This window comes from Rattus rattus, chromosome 13, assembly GCF_011064425.1.
Source record: "Rattus rattus isolate New Zealand chromosome 13, Rrattus_CSIRO_v1, whole genome shotgun sequence".
Taxonomy (NCBI): Eukaryota; Metazoa; Chordata; class Mammalia; order Rodentia; family Muridae; genus Rattus; species Rattus rattus.
The window spans coordinates 8942201-8961642 of record NC_046166.1 but is presented as its reverse complement, the minus strand read 5'-3'; the positions used below and the strand labels follow the sequence as shown (position 1 = coordinate 8961642).

At 51.5% G+C, this 19442-nt stretch overlaps 1 protein-coding gene across 1 annotated transcript in view; it reads right to left on the bottom strand.

Annotated features, from left to right (window-relative positions):
- Arhgap22 (Rho GTPase activating protein 22) overlaps nt 1-18979 on the bottom strand; it is a 156196-nt gene extending 137217 nt beyond the window's left edge. Inside the window, exons 1-2 of the mRNA XM_032919278.1 lie at nt 18942-18979; nt 16259-16418 (exon numbers count right to left, since the gene is read on the bottom strand). Coding sequence (XP_032775169.1) covers nt 16259-16310 — 52 coding nt within the window. The 5' untranslated portion in view covers nt 16311-16418; nt 18942-18979. The remainder of the gene's footprint in view (nt 1-16258; nt 16419-18941) is intronic.
- Between the last annotated feature and the right edge of the window lie 463 nt (nt 18980-19442).

The window sequence follows — 19442 nt, the reverse complement described above, 5'->3', positions numbered from 1 at the left end:
AGGGGTGGCTACTCGCAAACTATGTCCCAGTGACCTGAACCAGGGACCTCCTGCAAGGTGACAGACACTATTTGGTGACCTCTGAGGACTGTCTGGGTCCTGTTTGGCCCCTGGCAATGTGGTTGGCACTCCCCCTTTCTGCACTCCGCTATCTTTGGATGGATGCTCCAATGTCCTCCAGGGTGAGGCTGTTACTCTCTCATCCAGCAAGGGACACAGAAGTCTGGGGTATTGCAAGGCAAAAGCAGGGGTGGCTAACAGCAGCTTTGAGTAGATGTGTTTGTGTGCCCAGGACCCCCACTGGATCCCTTAGGAAAAGATATTGTATCATAATAATTATGAATTAAATGGACAATTGGGGCATCTCAGGCCAGGTCTCTGGGGTCCAAGTCTGACTCCACCTCTCTCCCTTCCTAGGATTTGGAAGTAAGGGCCTGTCCTTAAGAAATATGGGCCACGAACCAAGCTCCTGCTAACAGGTCAACAGTCAGCCACTGCCAGTGTCCCCAGGCACACAGCCCTGAAGAGGAAGCCAGCACAGCAAGTCCCTGGGACTCACTAGCTCTCACACTACTCAGAGGAAGTCACAGTGATCACAAAATGCCACTTCTTGGAACTATTAGTGGTTAGGGTGGTTTTTTTTCTCTCTCTCTCTCCAGTGAGACGAGATTCTTTTTTTTAACTGTTAGGCCATGTGAGTCGCTCTCGGTTACTCATCATGCGTGAGTCAGTACTGACATCCAACACCCGCTGGGACCCTGGTGAGCATAGCTGGACCCTGTCCATGCCCCTGTTCCTTTTTTAGGATGGGGATCTGAATACCACCTGGCAGGGTTGTGAGGATCAACGGAAAGGAGCCTCACCGGTCATTTCCCAGGCAGTGAGTGTTCGGACAGGAGTGACTCGAGATGAGTCTTTATACTTGATCCCTAGTGTGACTCTCATTGGAAGCTGAATGATAGGACAGGGGGCTCCTTTGCTTCTCAAAGGCTCCTGAGTCTTTTAAACATTTTTTATTTTGTTTATTCCTGTGTGTGTGTGTGTGTGTGTTATGCACAATTTCCATGGCATGCATGAGAGGTGGAGGTCAGAAGACAAGTTTGTGGAGTTGGTTTTCCACCTTTATTTGAGTTTGTGGGGGACCTTACTTCAGTCATCAGGATTGCGTGTCCCGGCGTCCAAGTCTCTGTTAATGCAGCGATTCTGGGAGAGTGGGGTCAGGTTGCCAGATGAACCAATTAGGTGACTAGTTGGGGGGTGGGGTGGGTTTGGAGATCAATTTAACCTCCACGGTGAGTGGTCTGATCTGGTTGGTCACACCTATGACGTGAGTATAGAGTCCCCTGACGAAAGTTTCTTGAGGGAGCATTCAGGTTGGCTAAACATGGAGGTTCTGGGTACCTGGCATATTTCAAGGAGGTGTGGCGTCCCTACCCTTCTCCCTCAGCCCTTGCTCTATTCTCTCTATGATTGGGTTGTCCAGGGATGTACCTAGTATAATAAATCATACATTTTTTAATTTCGTGAGTGATCCCAATGAGTTATTGAAGCTGAGAGGGGTGGAAGGAAACGTTGACTAAGGAGCAGGGAGGACAGAAGCATAGGTGGCCTGGGCACCTTGTGAACGGGCTCCAGAAGTCACAGTGGTTCTGTGAGTCTGAGTCTAGTTTACAGTCTCATAAGTTGTGTGCTCGCCCTGGATAGTTCAGCTCCCTAACTGAACTGAATTGTTATCTGATATCTTACTGATATTGGTGAATCTGAGAATGCTGTCTTTGGACAGCTGTCATCCTTCAAAGAAGCCAGCTCTTGAGGATGGGGCCAGGGACCACAGCAGGGTTTGGAGTATGCGATGCTGTGCGGGGACCAGGGACTCAGAACTGTGGAGAGCCGGACACAGAGGAGTAGCGAAGGCTCCCACTACAGCAGCTTGATCCTCTTAACAAGAGCTTAATTCTGCATTCCAGCGTCCTCTGATATGCCAAAGGTCACACGGTAACTTCTGATCTAATAATTGTAAGCACACGTGCGAGCTGTGGGTGGGGCTGGGTACTGTTGTTCCTGTCTACAGTGTGAACGGCCAAGGCGGTATTTGGGGCATCATTGAGGCTACCAGCTCCATCGATTAGCTAAAGATAAGCCCGAGCACGAGGTTGGCTTATCCTAGAAGAAGGAAGAAGGGACCTCTTGTCCTTCATAAAAGGCTTGTTTGGATTGGGGTGCCGGTCCTGCATGTGAATTACCTGGAGACTCAGCCTGAGGGAAAGGATGGGCACAGTACTCTGAAGCAGAGGAAGGGGGCAGTGGCCGAGGCTGGACTTTGGTACTTCTCTCTTCCTTGCAAGGGCACGCAGACCACCCTTGAGCATCCCGGATCAGCAGATCCTAGTTATCCTTAGGCTCAGGACACTCCTGCTGTCCAGAGACATATGATGTGGCCAGGCGCCCACCGTGCCTGGATGGTCATGTCTGCCCTTAACAAATGTCACAATCGTTTAAAAATTTCTTACATGCCACACAGTAGGAACCACCATCCTGCATTATGCATGTAACAGACTCCCTTGTGACTTCAATATTATACAGGAAAATGAGGCCCAAAGAGTGTGTGTGGTATGTGAAAAGTCAGGGCTAGCAGGTGGCTAGGCTGGCCTCTCAGACACAGCCTGCCAGTTTGAGGTGGCTGTCTCTACCAAGAGGACCAGGCCTTCAGCCCCACAACACTGACCTAACTCTATGGGGAAACATCCTCTCCTGGGAGTTTCTCACTTAAGCTATACCCTTTCCTGAAGGAGTCAGCATCAACGGCTGGTCTTCGTGAGGCTAGAGAGCTCTCCCCATCTTGCCCAACACAGGATAACCACAATAAGCCCACCTAGCCCCAGAGATGCAAGTGGTCAACTGAGCCTCCTGTGCACCTGGGTTTCCATCCAATGCCTCCCTGGCCACGGCGCCCAGCCCCCTGCTATGTCCACCCCAGTTCACTTCCAAGGCCCAGGCTTCCGAGAGCCTGCAGGCTCTGTGAGCAGCAGGTACCACTGGAAAATGGGCACAGGGACAGACCCAGGGCTTAAGCTGGCTGCTCAGCTCAGCCTACCACCGTTCGCTTGCATTTCTACTCAAAGAGGAGAAAGGCTCTTCCTCAGAGTCCTCAGGAGATGGAAGCAGCTATTTCTGCCTCCCGGCATGGGCGTTTGCCGTGCTCGGCCCTCCCCTCCGCTGCCTGAATTCTTTCTAGAACCTTGCCACAACTGGCAGAAGGCATGCCAGGCTCCGGGTGAGCTCCCTGGCTCTGAGTTTCCACCATTCCACTGTTGTTTTTTAAAGCTGCAAAAGGACTTGGGAGATGGTCGGGCTGGGGGCATCACTTAGCTCCTAAAGTGCTTGGCTTAAAAATATGTGGACCTGGGTTTTACTCCCAGAATCCAGGTAAAAAGCTGGGATGGTAGTGTGTGCTGGGAGGTGGACATAGGCAGATCCTTGGGGCTCTCTGGCATCCGAGTTAAGTTACTTGGAGTGTGAGAGGCCTCACCTCAAAAAAAAAGTGGTTTCTGAGGACAGAGACTGGAGGTTGTTCTGTACACGGAGCAAACCACACTCTCTCTCTCTCTCTCTCTCTCTCTCTCTCTCTCTCTCTCTCTCTCTCTCTCTCTCTCTCTCTCTCTCTCTCTCTCTCTCTCTCTCTCTCTCTGTCTCTCTCTGTCTCTCTCTGTCTGTCTCTGTCTCTGTCTCTGTCTCCCTCTGTCTCTCTCTCTCTGTCTCTGTCTCTCTCTCTCTCTCTCTCTCTCTCTCTCTCTCTCTCTCTCTCTCTCTCTCTCTCTCTAGCTCCCAGTCAGAGATTAACTGTGGTGTTTTATTATCAGAAGGGAACTCCTATGAATATTCGGTGCTTACCCCAAGCCCTCTGTAAGCTCTGTAGGGGACGGTCTAGTATGGCATTCTCTCCTTCCCACCAAAGGGGCAGCATAAGGTGATGGAGTAGGCATTACTGAGCTGACTGAATGGGGCAGATGCAGAGGGCAGAGAACAGAGGCCATGGCTAGCTGTGGTTTTCGTTTCTCCACCCACCACAGGAGTGTTGTTTCCCCAGCTGTTCCCCAGGGCAGGAACAGGGGTGACCACAGGAAGCTGGCTCTCTGAAAAAGCTGCCGACTCAGCCCCCTTGGTTCCCTGGAGGGCAGTTTGCCTGGCACCGCATCTGTCTAGACATTTGCTTGAGGGTTCTGCCAGCATTGTTTCTTGGGCACAGGTTCTTTGTAGCCCTTCAGAGCTGAGACAAACAAGGGTGCTGATCTGAGTTCCCTTCAAGCTCACGGGATGCAGCCTCAAGTTTCAGTGCCTCGGAGCGCGGCTGCTGGAGACCGGGTTCTCACAGCGGTGGCTAAGTTACACGAGGTCATACAGTGGCTCTAGTCCAATTTGGAGCCACCATCGGTGGCTTTCTAAGAGGAGTCCTTATGAGAAGTGTCCTTCTAAGAGGAGCATGTAAGAACACAGCCATAGACAGGGCGATGACCACAAGGAGCATGGGAGACGGGAACCTGAAGGCAAAGAGGGGTGCTCTGAAGCTAACAACCCTGCCTTCACCTCCATCGTCCAGCTTCTGGGACCGTGGGGAAGTGAGTTTCTCCTTAAGCTGGCCAGGCACACCGCTCTACCTCTCTCTTAGCCCCTTTTGTGAGCAGTGGTCTTCCAGGCACAGGAAAGGTTTCCCAGGGTGGGCTTCGGGGCCGGGCTACCTTGAGATAAGTCACTTCACCTGCTCGTGGACCCCTCTCTCTGCTCACCGTTTTCTCCATCTTTGTCACCAGACCAGGGTCCCTCTGAGCCCTTCCATGCGTCAGGGGGCTTCCGGTTCACACGGTGTCCTACACTGGGTGACAGGAAGATTCCTGGGTTGGGTAGGTGGTAGTTTCGGCAAAGCGTAAATTGTTTATGGCTGTGTCTTTGGCTAGCTTGTGGTTAGAGTTCCCTGTTGGGTGAGCCGGCTGCTGGCTCCTGGTTTCAGGCTCCTTCTGAGCCGGGCAAATGAGTTCAGTTCACTCGGGAGCCATGTCTCTTCCACTGATCTCAAGCCTTCTCCAGAGTCTCTGCTAGGAGGCTGCTGGTACAGAAAGGGTCTCCCCCACACCCCAGTCGCAGCCCCCCTTTCTTCTGGTCATTCTCCAGCCGCAGCCCCGCTTCCTGGCTGGTCTCCCCAGTATTCCACCTCTCCCTTGGCCCTTGTTTAGGATGTATTTTGGGGGGACCCACACTTACGTGCAGTTTCTCTGTTTCCTGTCTGGGGATTTGTTTCCTCACCTGCAAAGTGGAAGGACTGCCCACTCTGGGCCATGCTCGCCTGCTGAGCTGAGCTTGACTCAGGACGAGACGAACTCCTAGCTATTATCAATTTTAGTTTGGTCGAAGCATTAGAAGGAGAAATGAGGGAAAGGGGGGAACAAGTCTATCTGACTCATCTCTTACCAAGAGAACATCTGGAGCTGAGTGGCTGATAACAGTGCTTTGCCCTCCCCACTCCCCACACAGCCCCACCACTTGCCAGCGGCTTCTGTGGAGAGCCACCAGGGGCTGGGGAGGCAGCTAAGTTAGCAAGCGTTTGTTGCACCTAACTTTGACTCCAGCACTAGTGTCAGACAAAAAAACATGCCGTAATATGGCGGCTCGAGCTTGGTAGAGAGCAGGATCCCAGGACTGAGTACGAGGTCCCAGTGAGAGACCTTATTTCAAAAAAAACAAACCTGGAACTGTTCCCAGGGAATGGCAAGTGAGGTTGACACACTCTGCCCCCAACCCCACCCTAGCCAATTCACCTTAACAGCACACAATAGCAGCTGAGCCCATCTTCTGCCCTTACTCTGCTCTCTGTGTGCCATTACGAGGTGTCTCTAGCATGTGTGTGCGTGTATGTGTGTGTGTGTGTGTATGTGTGTGTGAGTGTGTGTATGTGTGTGTGTTTGAATGTGTGTGTGTGTGTGTGTGTAGGTGTGTGTGTGTGTGTGTGTGTGTGTGTGTGTGTTGGGGTGTGTGTGTGTGAGTGTGTGTGTGTGTGTGTGTGTGTGTGTGTGTGTGTGTGTGTGTGTGTGTTTGCTTGCCATCATTATGAAGGATGCTGGCTTCTGCAAGATGACCTTACATCAAACTAACCGTTCCACTGCCCAGCCAGAAGCCCCAGATGCCTCCTCAGTAGCTCCCTGGTTGCATACAGGTCAGTGCTCTGCTCTGCAGTGTTTTCATTCCCAGCATTTTTATTCTTATTCAGGGCCTCAACAAGGTCACCTGACCTGCATTTACCTTCCCCCATGCTGTTCATTCATTCATTCATTCATTTATTCATTCATTCATTCATTCAAAGTCACACATTCACTCAACGGTAATTAAATGTATGTGTCAGGTATAACTGTGGTGATCATTCATTATGCAAAGAGCTCCAACCACCCCTTCTTCCCCCCTTCCTTAGTCAAAGTGATGTTTGTATGAGCACCTGTGAGGTAGCAACAAAGTGAGAGGACGGAGCCTTCATCCTGAGAGGAGAGCAGACTCAGGGGAAACCTGAACCACACAGAGGCAAGACTCCCAGCTACAACTGGGAGATGCGACTCTAAAGATAAACAAAACTGACAAACACAACTGCTTTCGAACCCCAGGAGTTAACCAAGTGCACGAACACCATCGGAAAATGCTGTTCGGGGGGCTCTAGAGACGGCTTGGTGGTTAAGAGCACTGGCTGCTCTTCCACAGGACCTGGGTTCAATTCTCAGAGCCCATGGGGCAGTTCAAAACTGTAAGTCCTGTTCCTGGGCATGCCACCCTCATGCAGACATACGAGCAGTCAAAACCTAATGTACATACAAAATAAAAAAAAAATTAAAAAAGAAAATACTATTAATTGAAATAACTGCCGAACTTTTGAGAAAGATCAATACACGTCTGCGGTTTTCTTACTTAGGGCTGCTCCTTGCCCTTGGCCTCCAGCTCAGTTCTTAAGAGAGTTTGTGCCAGGATGCAGCCATGACGGGGACTAGGCAGAAGGCGGAAATGGTTCATTCAGTTCTGAGCAGTCAGCAACAGCCACGTAGCAAGCAGCCTCTGTCGTCTTGGCAGCAGAGACTTGGGAAGACCACCATGTTTGCATGGGGCGGTGTTTGTGATAGGGCTGGGAGCTCCTACAGTGGAGGCCACAGAGAACTGGCCCCAGTTCCCAGGTGCTCTTGCCTGACTCAAGCCTGGCCATATTGTTGACGTGAGAGCTAGGTAGGGCAAGTTCTCCATTGGGAGAATTCTCCGCCCTCCCACAGACGTACGGGCAGAAGAGTCACCCACTAGTGGATTAGCAAACAACACAGGAACAGGGTGACCACAAGGAAGCCACATTTAAAAGCAAAAGCAAGACTAAAGTGCACACATAACAGAGATGTGAAAGGCGGCAATTTGTCAAAGAAAGCACTTGACCTCTTATCTAAAGTGCCTACGTCTAGCAAGTGTGGCGGCTTACTTCTGTCTGTAATGCCAGCATTCCGGATGCTGGGGCAGAAGGGTCATAAGTATGAGGCCAGCCTGTGAGGCCCTGTCTCAAAGCAAAACAAAACAACAACAAAAACCCTAACGAAAATATAGTATAGTTTGAACGTGAAATGTCCCCCTGTCAGGGCAGTGTTCACATATGTGGTCCCCAGCTGGCGGCCCTGTTTTGTAGAGCTGTGGACAGGGATTTGTAAGTGGCAGATGTTGGGTCATTGGGAGTGAGAATTGAATGCCATAGAGTAGCTTTGCTTCTGGCCCAAGGTCTCTACTTCCTGATCTTTCCTGAGTTCCCACCACCATGGACAGAGCCCCAGGCTCCTTGCCTTCTGTGGTGAAACCGTGAAGCAGACCCACTCTCCTCCCTTAGGTTGCTTCTTGCAGGTATTCGAGAGAAGCCACAGCATACGTAGGTAAAGCATCCAGTTTTTAAAAACACCAAAAGAGATGTATAAAGCCAAAGGGAGACAGGGCTGTACACCGCCAGGAATTCTGAGTTCCTCCTCATGGTTTGGATCTCACAAATGAGGACTTAAAAAAGAACATTCTTGCCAGTAAACTCAGAAAGCTAAAAGAAAACCGTAAAGAACCTCAGGGAGATGTGAGAGTGATGGAGTAGCAATTTCAGGGAGATGGAAACTGAGAACAGAATTTCTTGACTTGGAAGACTCACTACTAAAATGAAAATCTCCAGGGGGAGCAGGAGTGTGTGTGTGTGGGAGCACAAGGAGCATGTGTGGGGAGGAGGAGCATGTGTGGGGGAGGAGCATGTGTGGTAGAGCATGAGGAGCATGTGTGGGAGCACGAGGAGCATGTGTGGGGGAGCATAAGGAGCATGTGGGGGCATGAGGGCATGTGTGGGGGGGAGCATAAGGAGCATGTGTGGTGGAGCATGGGGCATGTGTGTGGGGGCTGAGAGCATGTGTGTGTGTGTGTGTGTGAGCATGAGGGCATGTGGGGGGCACAAGGGAACATGTGTGGGGGGCATGGGGGCATGTGTGGGGGGCATGGGGGTGTGTGTGGAGGGCATGTGGGGCATGTGGGGGGCACAAGGGCATGTGTGGTGGGGCATGGGGGCATGTGGGGGGGGCATGGGGTGTGTGTGGGGGCACTGGGGCATGTGTGGGGAGCATGGGGGCATGTGTGGGGGGGGGCATGTGTGTGGGAGCATGGGGCATGTGTGTGGGAGCAAGGGGCATGTGGGGGGCATGGGGGCATGTGTGTGGGGCATGGGGGGGCTTGTGTGGGGAGCCATGTGGGAGCATGTGTGGGGAGCATAAGGGCGTGTGTGTGGGGCATGAGGGCATGTGTGGGGGCACAAGGGGCTTGTGTGGGGAGCACGGGGGGCATGTGTGGGGGAGCACAAGGGGCATGTGGGGAGCACAAGGGGGCGTGTGTGGGGGCATGGGGGAGCATGTGTGGGGGGGCATGGGGTGTGTGTGTGGAGGGCATGGGGGCATGGGGGGCATGTGTGGAGCACAAGGAGCATGTGGGGCATGTGGAGCATGAGGGCATGTGTGGGGCATGGGGGCATGTGGGGAGCATGGGGGGTGTGTGTGGGGCACAAGGGCATGTGTGGGGAGCACAAGGGCATGTGTGGGGGAGCATGTGGGAGGCACATGTGGGGGAGCATGGGGCGTGTGTGTGGAGCACAAGGGGTGTGTGGGGGCAGCAAGGGCATGTGTGTGGGGGAGCACAAGGGGTGTGTGTGGGGAGCATGAGGGGCATGTGTGGGGAGCACGAGGAGCGTGTGTGGGGAGCACGAGGAGTGTGTGTGGGGGAGTAGAAGAGAGAACGAGTGCACTTGAGAGTAGATGGACAGAGATGATTCAACACGGCTGTGCCTGACGGACCTGGCCTGCGATCCCCAGGTAATCAGCTGAGGCAGGGGACTGACAAGCTACAACAGGGCTGAAAGAAAGGGAACAGACTTGCAGAGATATAGAAAACAGCAACAAGCACTTCCGTCAGTGCGCTTGTAATGTGTGGAGATGCGTGGAGATGTGTAGAGTTGCAAAGAGACTCGTGGAGACGCGTGGAGATGCATTACATGACAGATGGAGATGGGAGGGAGAAAGCAGAAAAATTACTTAAAGAAAAGAAGAATGGGACTTTTCTATTTGATGTATTCCAAGGAGGAGGAGGAAGGAAGAGGGAGGGGGAAGGAGGGAGGGAAGGAAGGAGGGAGGGAGAGAGAGAGAGAGAGAGAGAGAGACAGAGAGACAGAGAGAGACAGAGAGAGACAGAGACAGAGACACAGAGACACAGAGACACAGGGAGTTATGTCCATCCTAGCACTGAGGTGGCTGTGGACAGATAGACAGTGCCAGGGTTGGTGTTGTGGAACAATGAGATGATGACAGAATTTACAATTCACCCCAAAGGCTTGACAGTAGCTTGAACAGCCTGGTGATGCTGACCTGTACCTATGTGATTGATTAGCAGTTTGCCTGGCGATAGGGAGGAGTGCTGACCTGATTAGCAGCTGACGGCTCCTCTCAATAGTGGGAGCTGGAGGTGGAGGGACACCTGAAGTACTGAGAGAAAAATGAAGACTGCTAATCAATGCCAACCCCTGTCAAAGCCGACTTTAAAAACCAGAAAAGCAAGATGGCAGCGTCCCCTGGTGTGCCGAGGCAGAGGAGTACTTGCTGTCAGATCCGAGTTAGAGGAAATGCTGAAGGAAGGGCCCATTGGCAGAGCAGCAGCCATGGACTAACTGAAGACCGGAGACCATAGAAACAAGGAGTAAAGGGAAGAGTCTACGAGTGCATGCTTTAATTTTACACCATTTTATATTTAATCCACTCTAACAGATGTGTGGAAATTCTGCTCATTAAACATACCAGTCACTTCCTGTAGGCAGATTAAATTACAACCTTTGAATACCACTAGTGTGCGGCTTTGTGGGTGAGACAAACTCCTGTGGGAGTTCAGGGGGAACTCAGGTCTACAGTATTCGTTTAGAGTGGTGAGATGGACCACATGCTCTCTGTAAGAGATGTGTAAGGGGGATTCGAACTCGGTCCTCATGCTTGCATGACAAGGCTTCAAAGTCACAGGCTTAAAGGAAAAGGTGTGCAACACCAAAGCTGGTACGACGCTGGCACTGGCCATGTCAATCATGATCAAACAGAAGCTGAGGAAAGAGAGGTAAGGACAGGAGTATTCACGGGACTGACTCAGGGGCACACCAGCAAGCGGCTATGGTTTGATCTGAAGAGGTCCTAAAGGCTTAAATAGAAAGACTTGGTCCCCAGCCTGAGCTGCTACTGGGTCCTAAAGAGATGGGCATTTGGTGGAAAGAGATCAGTCACTTGTTCTTGAGGAAGACAGAGGGCTTTAGACTCTTTTTTTTTTTTCTCATTCAATCTTTACTTCCTGGTTGTGGTGGGTGAATAGCTTTCTGGCCCACGTTCCTGGAAAGGTTCTGTGCTGCCAGGGACCCAAGCGAAGGACAAGTGGTTATGACTCTCTCCTCAGTAAACTGATTTCAAAACGTTCCTTTTGAGAGCTATCAGTGTCATCATTATTGCTGTGTGTGAGTATGGGCATGCCTCAGTGCTCCTGTGGATGCCAGGGGCTGGTCAAACTGAGGAGTCGGCTCTCTCCTTCCACTGTGGAATCCAGGGACTGAACTCAGCAGCAAGTAACTTTACCCACACCTTACCAGCTTGAAAGCTGACCATCACCCCTGTGTGTGTGTGTGTGTGTGTGTGTGTGTGTGTGTGTGTACGTGTATGCACGTGTGCGTGCGTGCATGTGCATTGTGTGTATTAATGTGAGTGTGGAGATCAGAGACAATCTGAGATGTTAACTGTCCCCTTCTCCAAAATGTGTCTGCACCATTTTGTTTTAGACAGTCTCTGTTTATTCTTCCTTACTATGTAGGCCAGGCTAGCTGGCTGAAGGTCTGGGGATTGCCCTACCTCCACCTCCCATCTTGCCATAGCAGCACCGTGATTTCAGAAGCTTGTGCCATGTGTCCAGCTTCTGCAAGTCTGGGGATTCGAACTCAGGTCCTCATGCTTGCATGACAAGAGCTTTTACCTACTGAGCCATCTTCAAAGTCCTAGCAAGCTGACCTTTTCAGACATTTTGTCACAATGCCGGGAGGCTAACACAGAAGGAGCAATAGACAGTAATGTGTACACGCCTAGAAAGAAAGCCTCAAAAATCTCAAAGCAAAAAGCAGTGGTGAGATAGTAAGAAAACCGAGAGTTAAATCATAAGATTTTCATGCTCCGATCTCGGTAACTGAAGAACATTTAGACACCAGAAGCTTCATAGAAGATGTGACATCAGTAATTTGAGTTAATCAGCACACAAGGCGCGCCTCATACGGATAGATTTTGTTCACAGGGATATTTGGAATATCCTTCATGGTAGATGCATACTAGGCTAGAGTAAGTTCTGATAAGGCTAAAATTGGAATTATACAACGTACATCCTCCTCCTATACTGGAATTAAATTAGAAACAATAACAGAAAGACGTTTTGGAAATTGTCAAATACTTGAAACTAACACAATTTTAACTCTGGGTGCGTCCATTAAGATATCAATAACGTGCATGCTTACCTTAAGACACCAAAATCAAGCCAGACCCAAAGCAGATGAAGAGGAAACCATGAAGATGAGGACATTCAGTCAGAGACAGTGGAGCAGAAAAGGCAAAGCATGAGAGGAAAATCAAAAGGCCAAAATATATATATATGCCTTTGAAAAGATTATAAACTCAGCAATCCTTCAACCAGATTGGCCAATAGTAATAAAAAAGGCCCAGGAATGGAAATGGAGTTCTTGACACAACTCTACAGAGGCTTACAAGGGAATTCCGTGAGCAAATGATGCCAACAAACGGTGGGCCACCCCCAAGGCAAGCCAAGCCCAAGAAGGACAATGACCCAAGGTCCTAAACAACTATGCTTCCAATTCCTTCATTGAAGGAACGTTCTGGTTGTTAACTTGACACAGCCTGGAGTCACCAGGAAGTGGGAAGCTCAACTGAAGAATTACCTAGATCAGATTGCCCTGCCCATATCTGGGAGAAGCTACCTTGACTAAAGACAGAGCCATTGTGGGAGGCCCCGGCCCTGGGAAGTTGGTCCTGGGCTGCTTAAGAGACTGGCTAAGCACGAGACAGAGACTGAGCCAGTAAGCAGCCTTCCTCCACGGTTTCTGCGTCAGTTTCTGGCCTGACTTCCCTCAGCGATGACCTGTGTGACTTCCACGTGTGTGAAGCCAAATAAATCCTTTCCTTCCCAGGTTGGTTTTGGCTGCGGTCTTCATCACAACAGAAAGCAAACTTTGACACTGTACTGGCCACTTTTACATCAACTCGACAGGGTAGAATCATCTAAAAAGGAGAGAACCTCAACTGAGAAAATGCCTCCGTAAGAACTGGCTGTGGGGAGTTTTCTTAATTAGTGATTTATGTCAGAGGTCCCAGTCCACTGTGGGTGATGCCGTCCCTGGGTTGGTGGTCCTGGGTTCAGTGAGAAAGCAGGCTGAGCAAGCCATGATGAGTAAGCCAGGAAGCACATTCCTCGTGGTCTCCGCCTCAGCTCCTGCCTCCAGGTTCCTGACCTGTTTGAGTTCCTGTCCTGACTTCCTTTGATGATGAACAGTGATGTGGACGTGTAGACCAAACAAACCGTTTCCTCCCCAGTTTGCTCTCGGTCGTGGTGTTTTTTTACAGCAACAGTAGCCCTGACTAGAACAGACAAAGAATGGGATTGGTTCCCAACTCACTGATGGTCTGATGTCAAAGCCAGACAGGAGACCGTGTGTAAAAGAAGATTGCTGCCCACCATTCCTCAAGATCTCACACGCACAGCAGTGCCAAGCACAAGCAAGCCAGTAAAGTAAACTCCAGAAAGATAAAAATGTGAACCATTAGCCAATGGGGTCGATTTCAGAAACACAGCTGCCTAATTTTGACACCCGAGAGGTGCGGTACCTGTCTGTCCCTTTTGTTAACATAATAGAACCGAGGACATTAACTATGTGACCCTTTCACGAGGTGCAAAGGCATCTGACAGAGTCATGTGGCTCTGGCTTCCTCTTACGCGGAAAGTTCCAGCAGGTCCTCTGGCAGAACACTGGTGTGCAAGGTGATGTTATCAGGTACAGCAGGGGGATTTAATCCCTAAGAACTGTATATTCGTCCCAAACTTTTGCAAGCAGCAGTCAAGGGCAAATTTGTATTCCTCAATAACGTTCTCTAGGTGCGAAGGCTAAGCTCAGCTTGGCTACATTTGGAATCAACTAAAACCCAAGCATCTGGGCACACCCGTGAGAGACTTCTCTTGACTGGGTCATTTGAGGTTAGAAGACCTACCCTACATCGGAGCCACACCTTCTTCTGGTGGCAAGCCCATGTAGATAGGTGATCACGGAAGAAGGAAACGCTAACCTTTTGCCTGCTTGTCCCAATTCTCAATAGAAAGTCCATCCATCCTTCTCTGGAGGCAGGATTAGATGCTTTAATAGCGTGCTGGTTCTAGAACCTTCTTTGGGATTTCGACATAAACTGAAGACCAAGCGAGATATCCAGACTCTCAGACTGAACAACTACCAAAGTCTTGGTGTTTCTGTTGGGAGACGGGCGTTGTTGGACTAGTAGGACTAGAGCCTATACGTCATTCTAATAAAACACACACACACACACACACACACACACACACACACACACACACGTTTCATTCTATCAGTCAGTTCTGTTCCTGTAATGACTAAACCAGGAGCGGGGTGGGGGTGGGGGTGGGATCAGGAGAAAGTTGCCTAAGTGTCTGAGACAATCGTCGCTTAGAACCGTTGCAGTCAATGGGAAGAGAGCACAGACACCTGCTATAGCACCCACGAACCTGGGTGACAGCATGCTGAGTGCACAGAGAGACACGCACGCACTTATCAGATCTGTGCAACAGCTAAATCCATGCAGACAGAGAGACGGGCTGGCGGCGGTCGGGGATGGGAGCGGGGACCGCTTCGTCCATGCAGGATGACAGTACTTATCAGATAGCCTGAGGTGTGGCCGCACAACACACTGCCTGTCTGGACTGCCACTGGATTTTATAGCTCAAAACGGCCAACCCTCTGCCATGTGAATTTTACTTTAATAGAAAAATCAATTCCATCTTATTCATTAAATTCTCGTGTAACACGGTCTTTGTCCCTTTATCAAGAGGTTGGCACATGCCCTCCAGAGCAGGGCAGTGGGGACAATCCATCATATCAGACAAATCTGGCAGCTGATCCTCCCACAAAAGTCAGCTGTGACCCCAGCTGGAGGAGAATACCTGCCGAGTGTCAGATGCTGTGATCCTAGCTGCCCACACCCCGATTTCTCCCCAGAGTGGAGCTTCTGCCTAGACTTTAGCCCAGGGCTCAGAGCCCAGTCCTGGCTTCTAGCCCACCCAACCCTGCCTTTGTGAAAGAAGAAACTCTCCTCACCTAAGCTGTGCCTGCTGACGACGACAGAGGCACAGCGGGAGTCCAAGCCCCGCGGCTCTGTTCACTTTTTCCTGGTGCTGGTGGAGGCTTAGAAATGTGCTGAAGTCTGGGATCCACCTAAGGCTGGTTAAACTGAAGTCTCCAGAGGAACTTGAAGAGTTTGAAGAGCTCCTTCAGTTTCTAACACAGGACCAAGATCCCTGAGGATGCCACTGATGGCATCTGTTTCTGGAATCCAGCGCTCAGGTCTAGACTACCAAAGAATACCACCCAGCTACCAACACAACCAGTTCCTTCCTGCCTGAGGTCTAGCCAGTGTCCACACTTTAAAGTAGTGCCTGCAGGGCCTACCACCTCTAAGACCCAGCACCTGTGAGGTTCAGCACCTGTATGACCTTGCACCTGTGAGGCTCAGCACCTGTATGACCTCGCACCTGTGAGGCTCAGCACCTGTATGACCTCGCACCTGTGAGGCTCAGCACCTGTATGACCTCGCACCTGTGAGGCTCAGCACCTGTATGACCTCGCACCTGTATGACCTCGCACCTGTGAGGCTCAGCACCTGTATGACCTCGCACCTGTGAGGCTCAGCACCTGTATGACCTCGCACCTGTGAGGCTCAGCACCTGTATGACCTCGCACCTGTGAGGCTCAGCACCTGTATGACCTCGCACCTGTGAGGCTCAGCACCTGTATAACCTTACACCTTCAGGTCACACCAACATCTGTGCAACCCAGCACCTACAAGACTCAGTTACTGAAGGGCCCAGAATCTTCAGGGAATACCAGACCATCTTCTGCCGGTGACTCAAACAGATAATAGTCCTGCCGTGACTAGCTGCTGCCTTCCCAGAACTCCTTGGAGCTATTCAATCATCCTCTACACTCTCAGCTCACTCTCAGGCTTCCTGGCACAGACAGAGGAGCCTTGGGCTGCCCAGTTCTCCCTGTGGAAGCTTTACGTAGTGTCTAAGCCATCTGTGGTCATAGTGATCCTCATAGACATCAAATGTCATTAGAGTCCCCAGCCGTTGGAGCCCAGGACCCTTGACACTTGCTCTCATGCTGGAGCCTGAGTTTCAGGCTCACATAGAACAGATGCTGGGATCATGGCTGAGTGCTGGTTAACCAGCTTGTGCTGAGAGCTGGAGGAGGATTGAGCCCCGGGGTGCATGGTGCCCACGGCCCACAAGACCAAGGAGGTTCTTTCACCGATCGACCCCACCCTTAAGCGAAGGGTCAAGCACACAGGCAGTCATTCCCCACACAGAGCCAAATTCTTACTGAAGTATCTGGAGGCGAAGGTTCTTCTTTTGCTGGAAGCCGCCGGCAGCATCTCTAAGCTGGCAGCGTGCAGATTTCTCCCGTATCTTCTCTGGAAGGCAGCAGCCACATCCTCAGAGAGACGAGCTAATTCCCGGTTTCAGCAGCGGGCGATCAGCATCTACAGTAAAGACATATATATTTAGAACGCCCTTTCCAGGCATTTGCCTGGATTTCAAACACGAAGCCTGCAGCGAGAGACGAGTTTCTCTGTGGAGCGTGTACCATGGGGATTTGAGAGCAGAAGTGGAGAAGTCAGAGTATCAGTTCCTCAAATCTGTGAAATGGGACCAGCAGTGACAACCGCGTCTCAGAGGGTGGAGATGTCAGATTCATCCGCGGGAGCGAAGGCTCTGGGAGCCATGGGCTCTAGGAGACAACGTGGAGCTAAGTAAGGGAACGTGTGCAGTTTGTTCTGAGCGTGCTGGCAGCCCCTGGCTCACATTATGGCCCCTGGGGCTTGTGGTCCGTCCATGTGTGGGGTAGAAGCCAAGAAAACTCTGTCACATCCTCCGTGTACCACTTCTCCATTCTATCTTTGGAAGTGTGTCGTCGCTACGTCATTTACAGTTGTGAAGAACGGATACAAACAAACAACAAACAAAAACAAAAGCCTTGCTTGTCACTAGCCAAGTGGCGTTTCTGCAGCCATTAACGCCATTCACAGGGAGTCCCAGAAGACTTAAAGCAAAGCCAGGTTCTTCCCCTACCCACCCTGTCTCCATTTTGCTAGCCTCTACCAGCTGAGCTTGTAACAAGTTCCTGGTGGATTCTTCCAGGCTGGGCTGGAGGAGGGAGGGCTGAGGAGGAGGTAGAGATGTGGGCTAAATCGGTCCATCCCCCTGCTGCGGAGAACGGAAGCTTGGGGCTATGGATTAGTGGCTGGTGTTCTGTGGGTCTTGCTGGGGCAGAATGATTCTGGCTTGCACTTTAGCATGTGGGCACAGTTCCTGTCACTGACTGGTCCCGGGAGTGATGGGACAGCATCTGGAATGGAGAAGGCAGACTGCCTTTGGGATAGCAGAGAGACTGAAGCAGTCACTAAGCCCTAAATTTGCAAGGGCCCAAGCCCAAAAAGTCGATACGACCTGGAACCCGGGAGTAGAGACAGCCTAGAATACTGAGCTGAGCTGGGAGCCTCCAGGGCAGAGATGGGGCCAGGAAAGGAAGACCCTGGAGTTGGTACAGACCTCAGAGACCCTGGGAGATCTGGAGTGACACCTTCAGTCTGTCCAGAAGCATGCAGTTTGGAAGCATAGGTGGTAAGGGCACAGAGGGAGGAGGCACCCCAAACCCACTGTAGCAAGGCTTAAGAATGAATGCTCTGGCTTCACAGCCCAGCAATCAGGAGGTGGGGGTAGAGAATCAAAAGTTCAAGGTAACCCTCAACTATATAGTGACTTCAAAGCCGGCCTGTGCCCTCACGGAAAGCCTATTTAAAAAAACAAATGAGTCTGGAGTTAAAGTTGGATTCAGGGATGCAAGTGCGAGCATGTATTGGCTCCCTTAGGAGGAGCATCCTCATAACTGGTGGCAGATGTGGCTGGATCCAGCAGGTTGACACTGTCAATCAAGTCTGGGGTTTTTTTTTTTGTTTTGTTTTTTTTTTTTTTTCTTTTCAGTTCTGTTAGCTTCTGGGGTGTTTCCCCCTCCTCCTTCTCCTCCCTTTACCTTTCCTCCTCCCCCCTTCTTCCTCCCCTTCCTCCTTCCTTCTTCCTTTCCCCCCACCCTCCCCTTATGTTGGAATCAGCTTTGGGGCTAACATTTCTTCTCTCCCACAGACCTGGAGGAAAAAGTAGACGTTCCAGTCTCAGACAAACCAGGGAGTTTCTTCGAAAGGCCTGTCAAAGTCCTTCTTTCCTTTATTTCGGGCACTAACAACCCACTCGACTGAATCCAAACCAGTGAGTGCGGTGTTCTGATTGGCTAAAGCAGCTGGGTCCTCATCCCATCTCAGGAACTGGGTGGTGCTGGCTTTCCGCAAGCCCAGAGGTGGCAGGCAGAGGAGACAGGTGGATGCTAGCATAGGCTCCGGGAGACTGTTACAAGTGTGTGTGTGTTTGCGGGAATTGAGGAGGGGTAGATCTAAACCGGTATGCTACTGTGGGGTTGCAGTAGAGCGGGGTCACCTCTGTGAAAGAGGAAACGGTTTGCTATCCAGCTCCCCACCTCAGTCTTCTCCTAACCTACCTTTCTAAGCAAGGTCAAGAGCAGGCCACACCCAGCCAAGCCTGCACACAGCTGGGGCAGGCCTAGAGGGTGAGTTGGACGCCTCCCTGAGCATGACTCAGCTCTAGTCATGGCTCTGCACCATGCGCACAACAGATCTGTTTGCCCTGGACTCGGGCCAGTGCCCCTGTGCCCTACCTCACCCCACCTGCAGGCATTAATAACAGCTGGCATAGGACTGCGCAATGCACACGTTTATGTGACACCTGACAGCGGCTGGGGGAGGGTCTCACTGTGGAATCCGGATGCTCCGAGCCACGCAGCAATTTAATGTGGCTTAGGAGGGTTTTTAAAGTCCATCGTTAAAGAATGAACTCACAGCCTGGGGTCAGGAAACTTGTGCAGCCCTGGCTACCCACTCACCCCACACAAGGTCGCTGCTGTGTATGGCTCTCCTGGAGCGGTCCTGGCTCACCTGGGTTTCACCTCTGCTCATCTGGACCTGGAGGCTTCTCTGCCTTTGCCTGAGCCTCCGGGGGCTCCTTCTTCAGCGCCCGGAGGGAGCACTTGGGCTGCCGCCCCTCTTCTCACCCTGTGGGCGCCCTGCCTTTGGCCCTGCCCCTGGCTCCCATGGGACGAGCCCGCTGGTAGGACCAGGGGATGCAACCCAGGCTGAACATCATCAGGCAGGATGCAGGTTTCCTGTCTCCTCGATGCCTCTGGGGATGATGCTCTGACAGCTGTCCTTGGCTGGCCTCTCAAGGCTGCAGCAGCCTCAGTCGCTCGCAAAGTGTTGCTGTGAAAGTCTGACCTCTGCTGGGAAGTGCCGCGCCGAGGAGGGCCTGCGTTGTCTGGTTTGGAGCGCCCTCTAGTGGTCATTCGCGGCTCTGCCGCCCTTGCTTCCGGACCCTGGTCTTGTCCCTGGACAGTGCATTTTGCATTCCCGCTGGGATCTGGGGGCAGCTTGAGTGAGTCT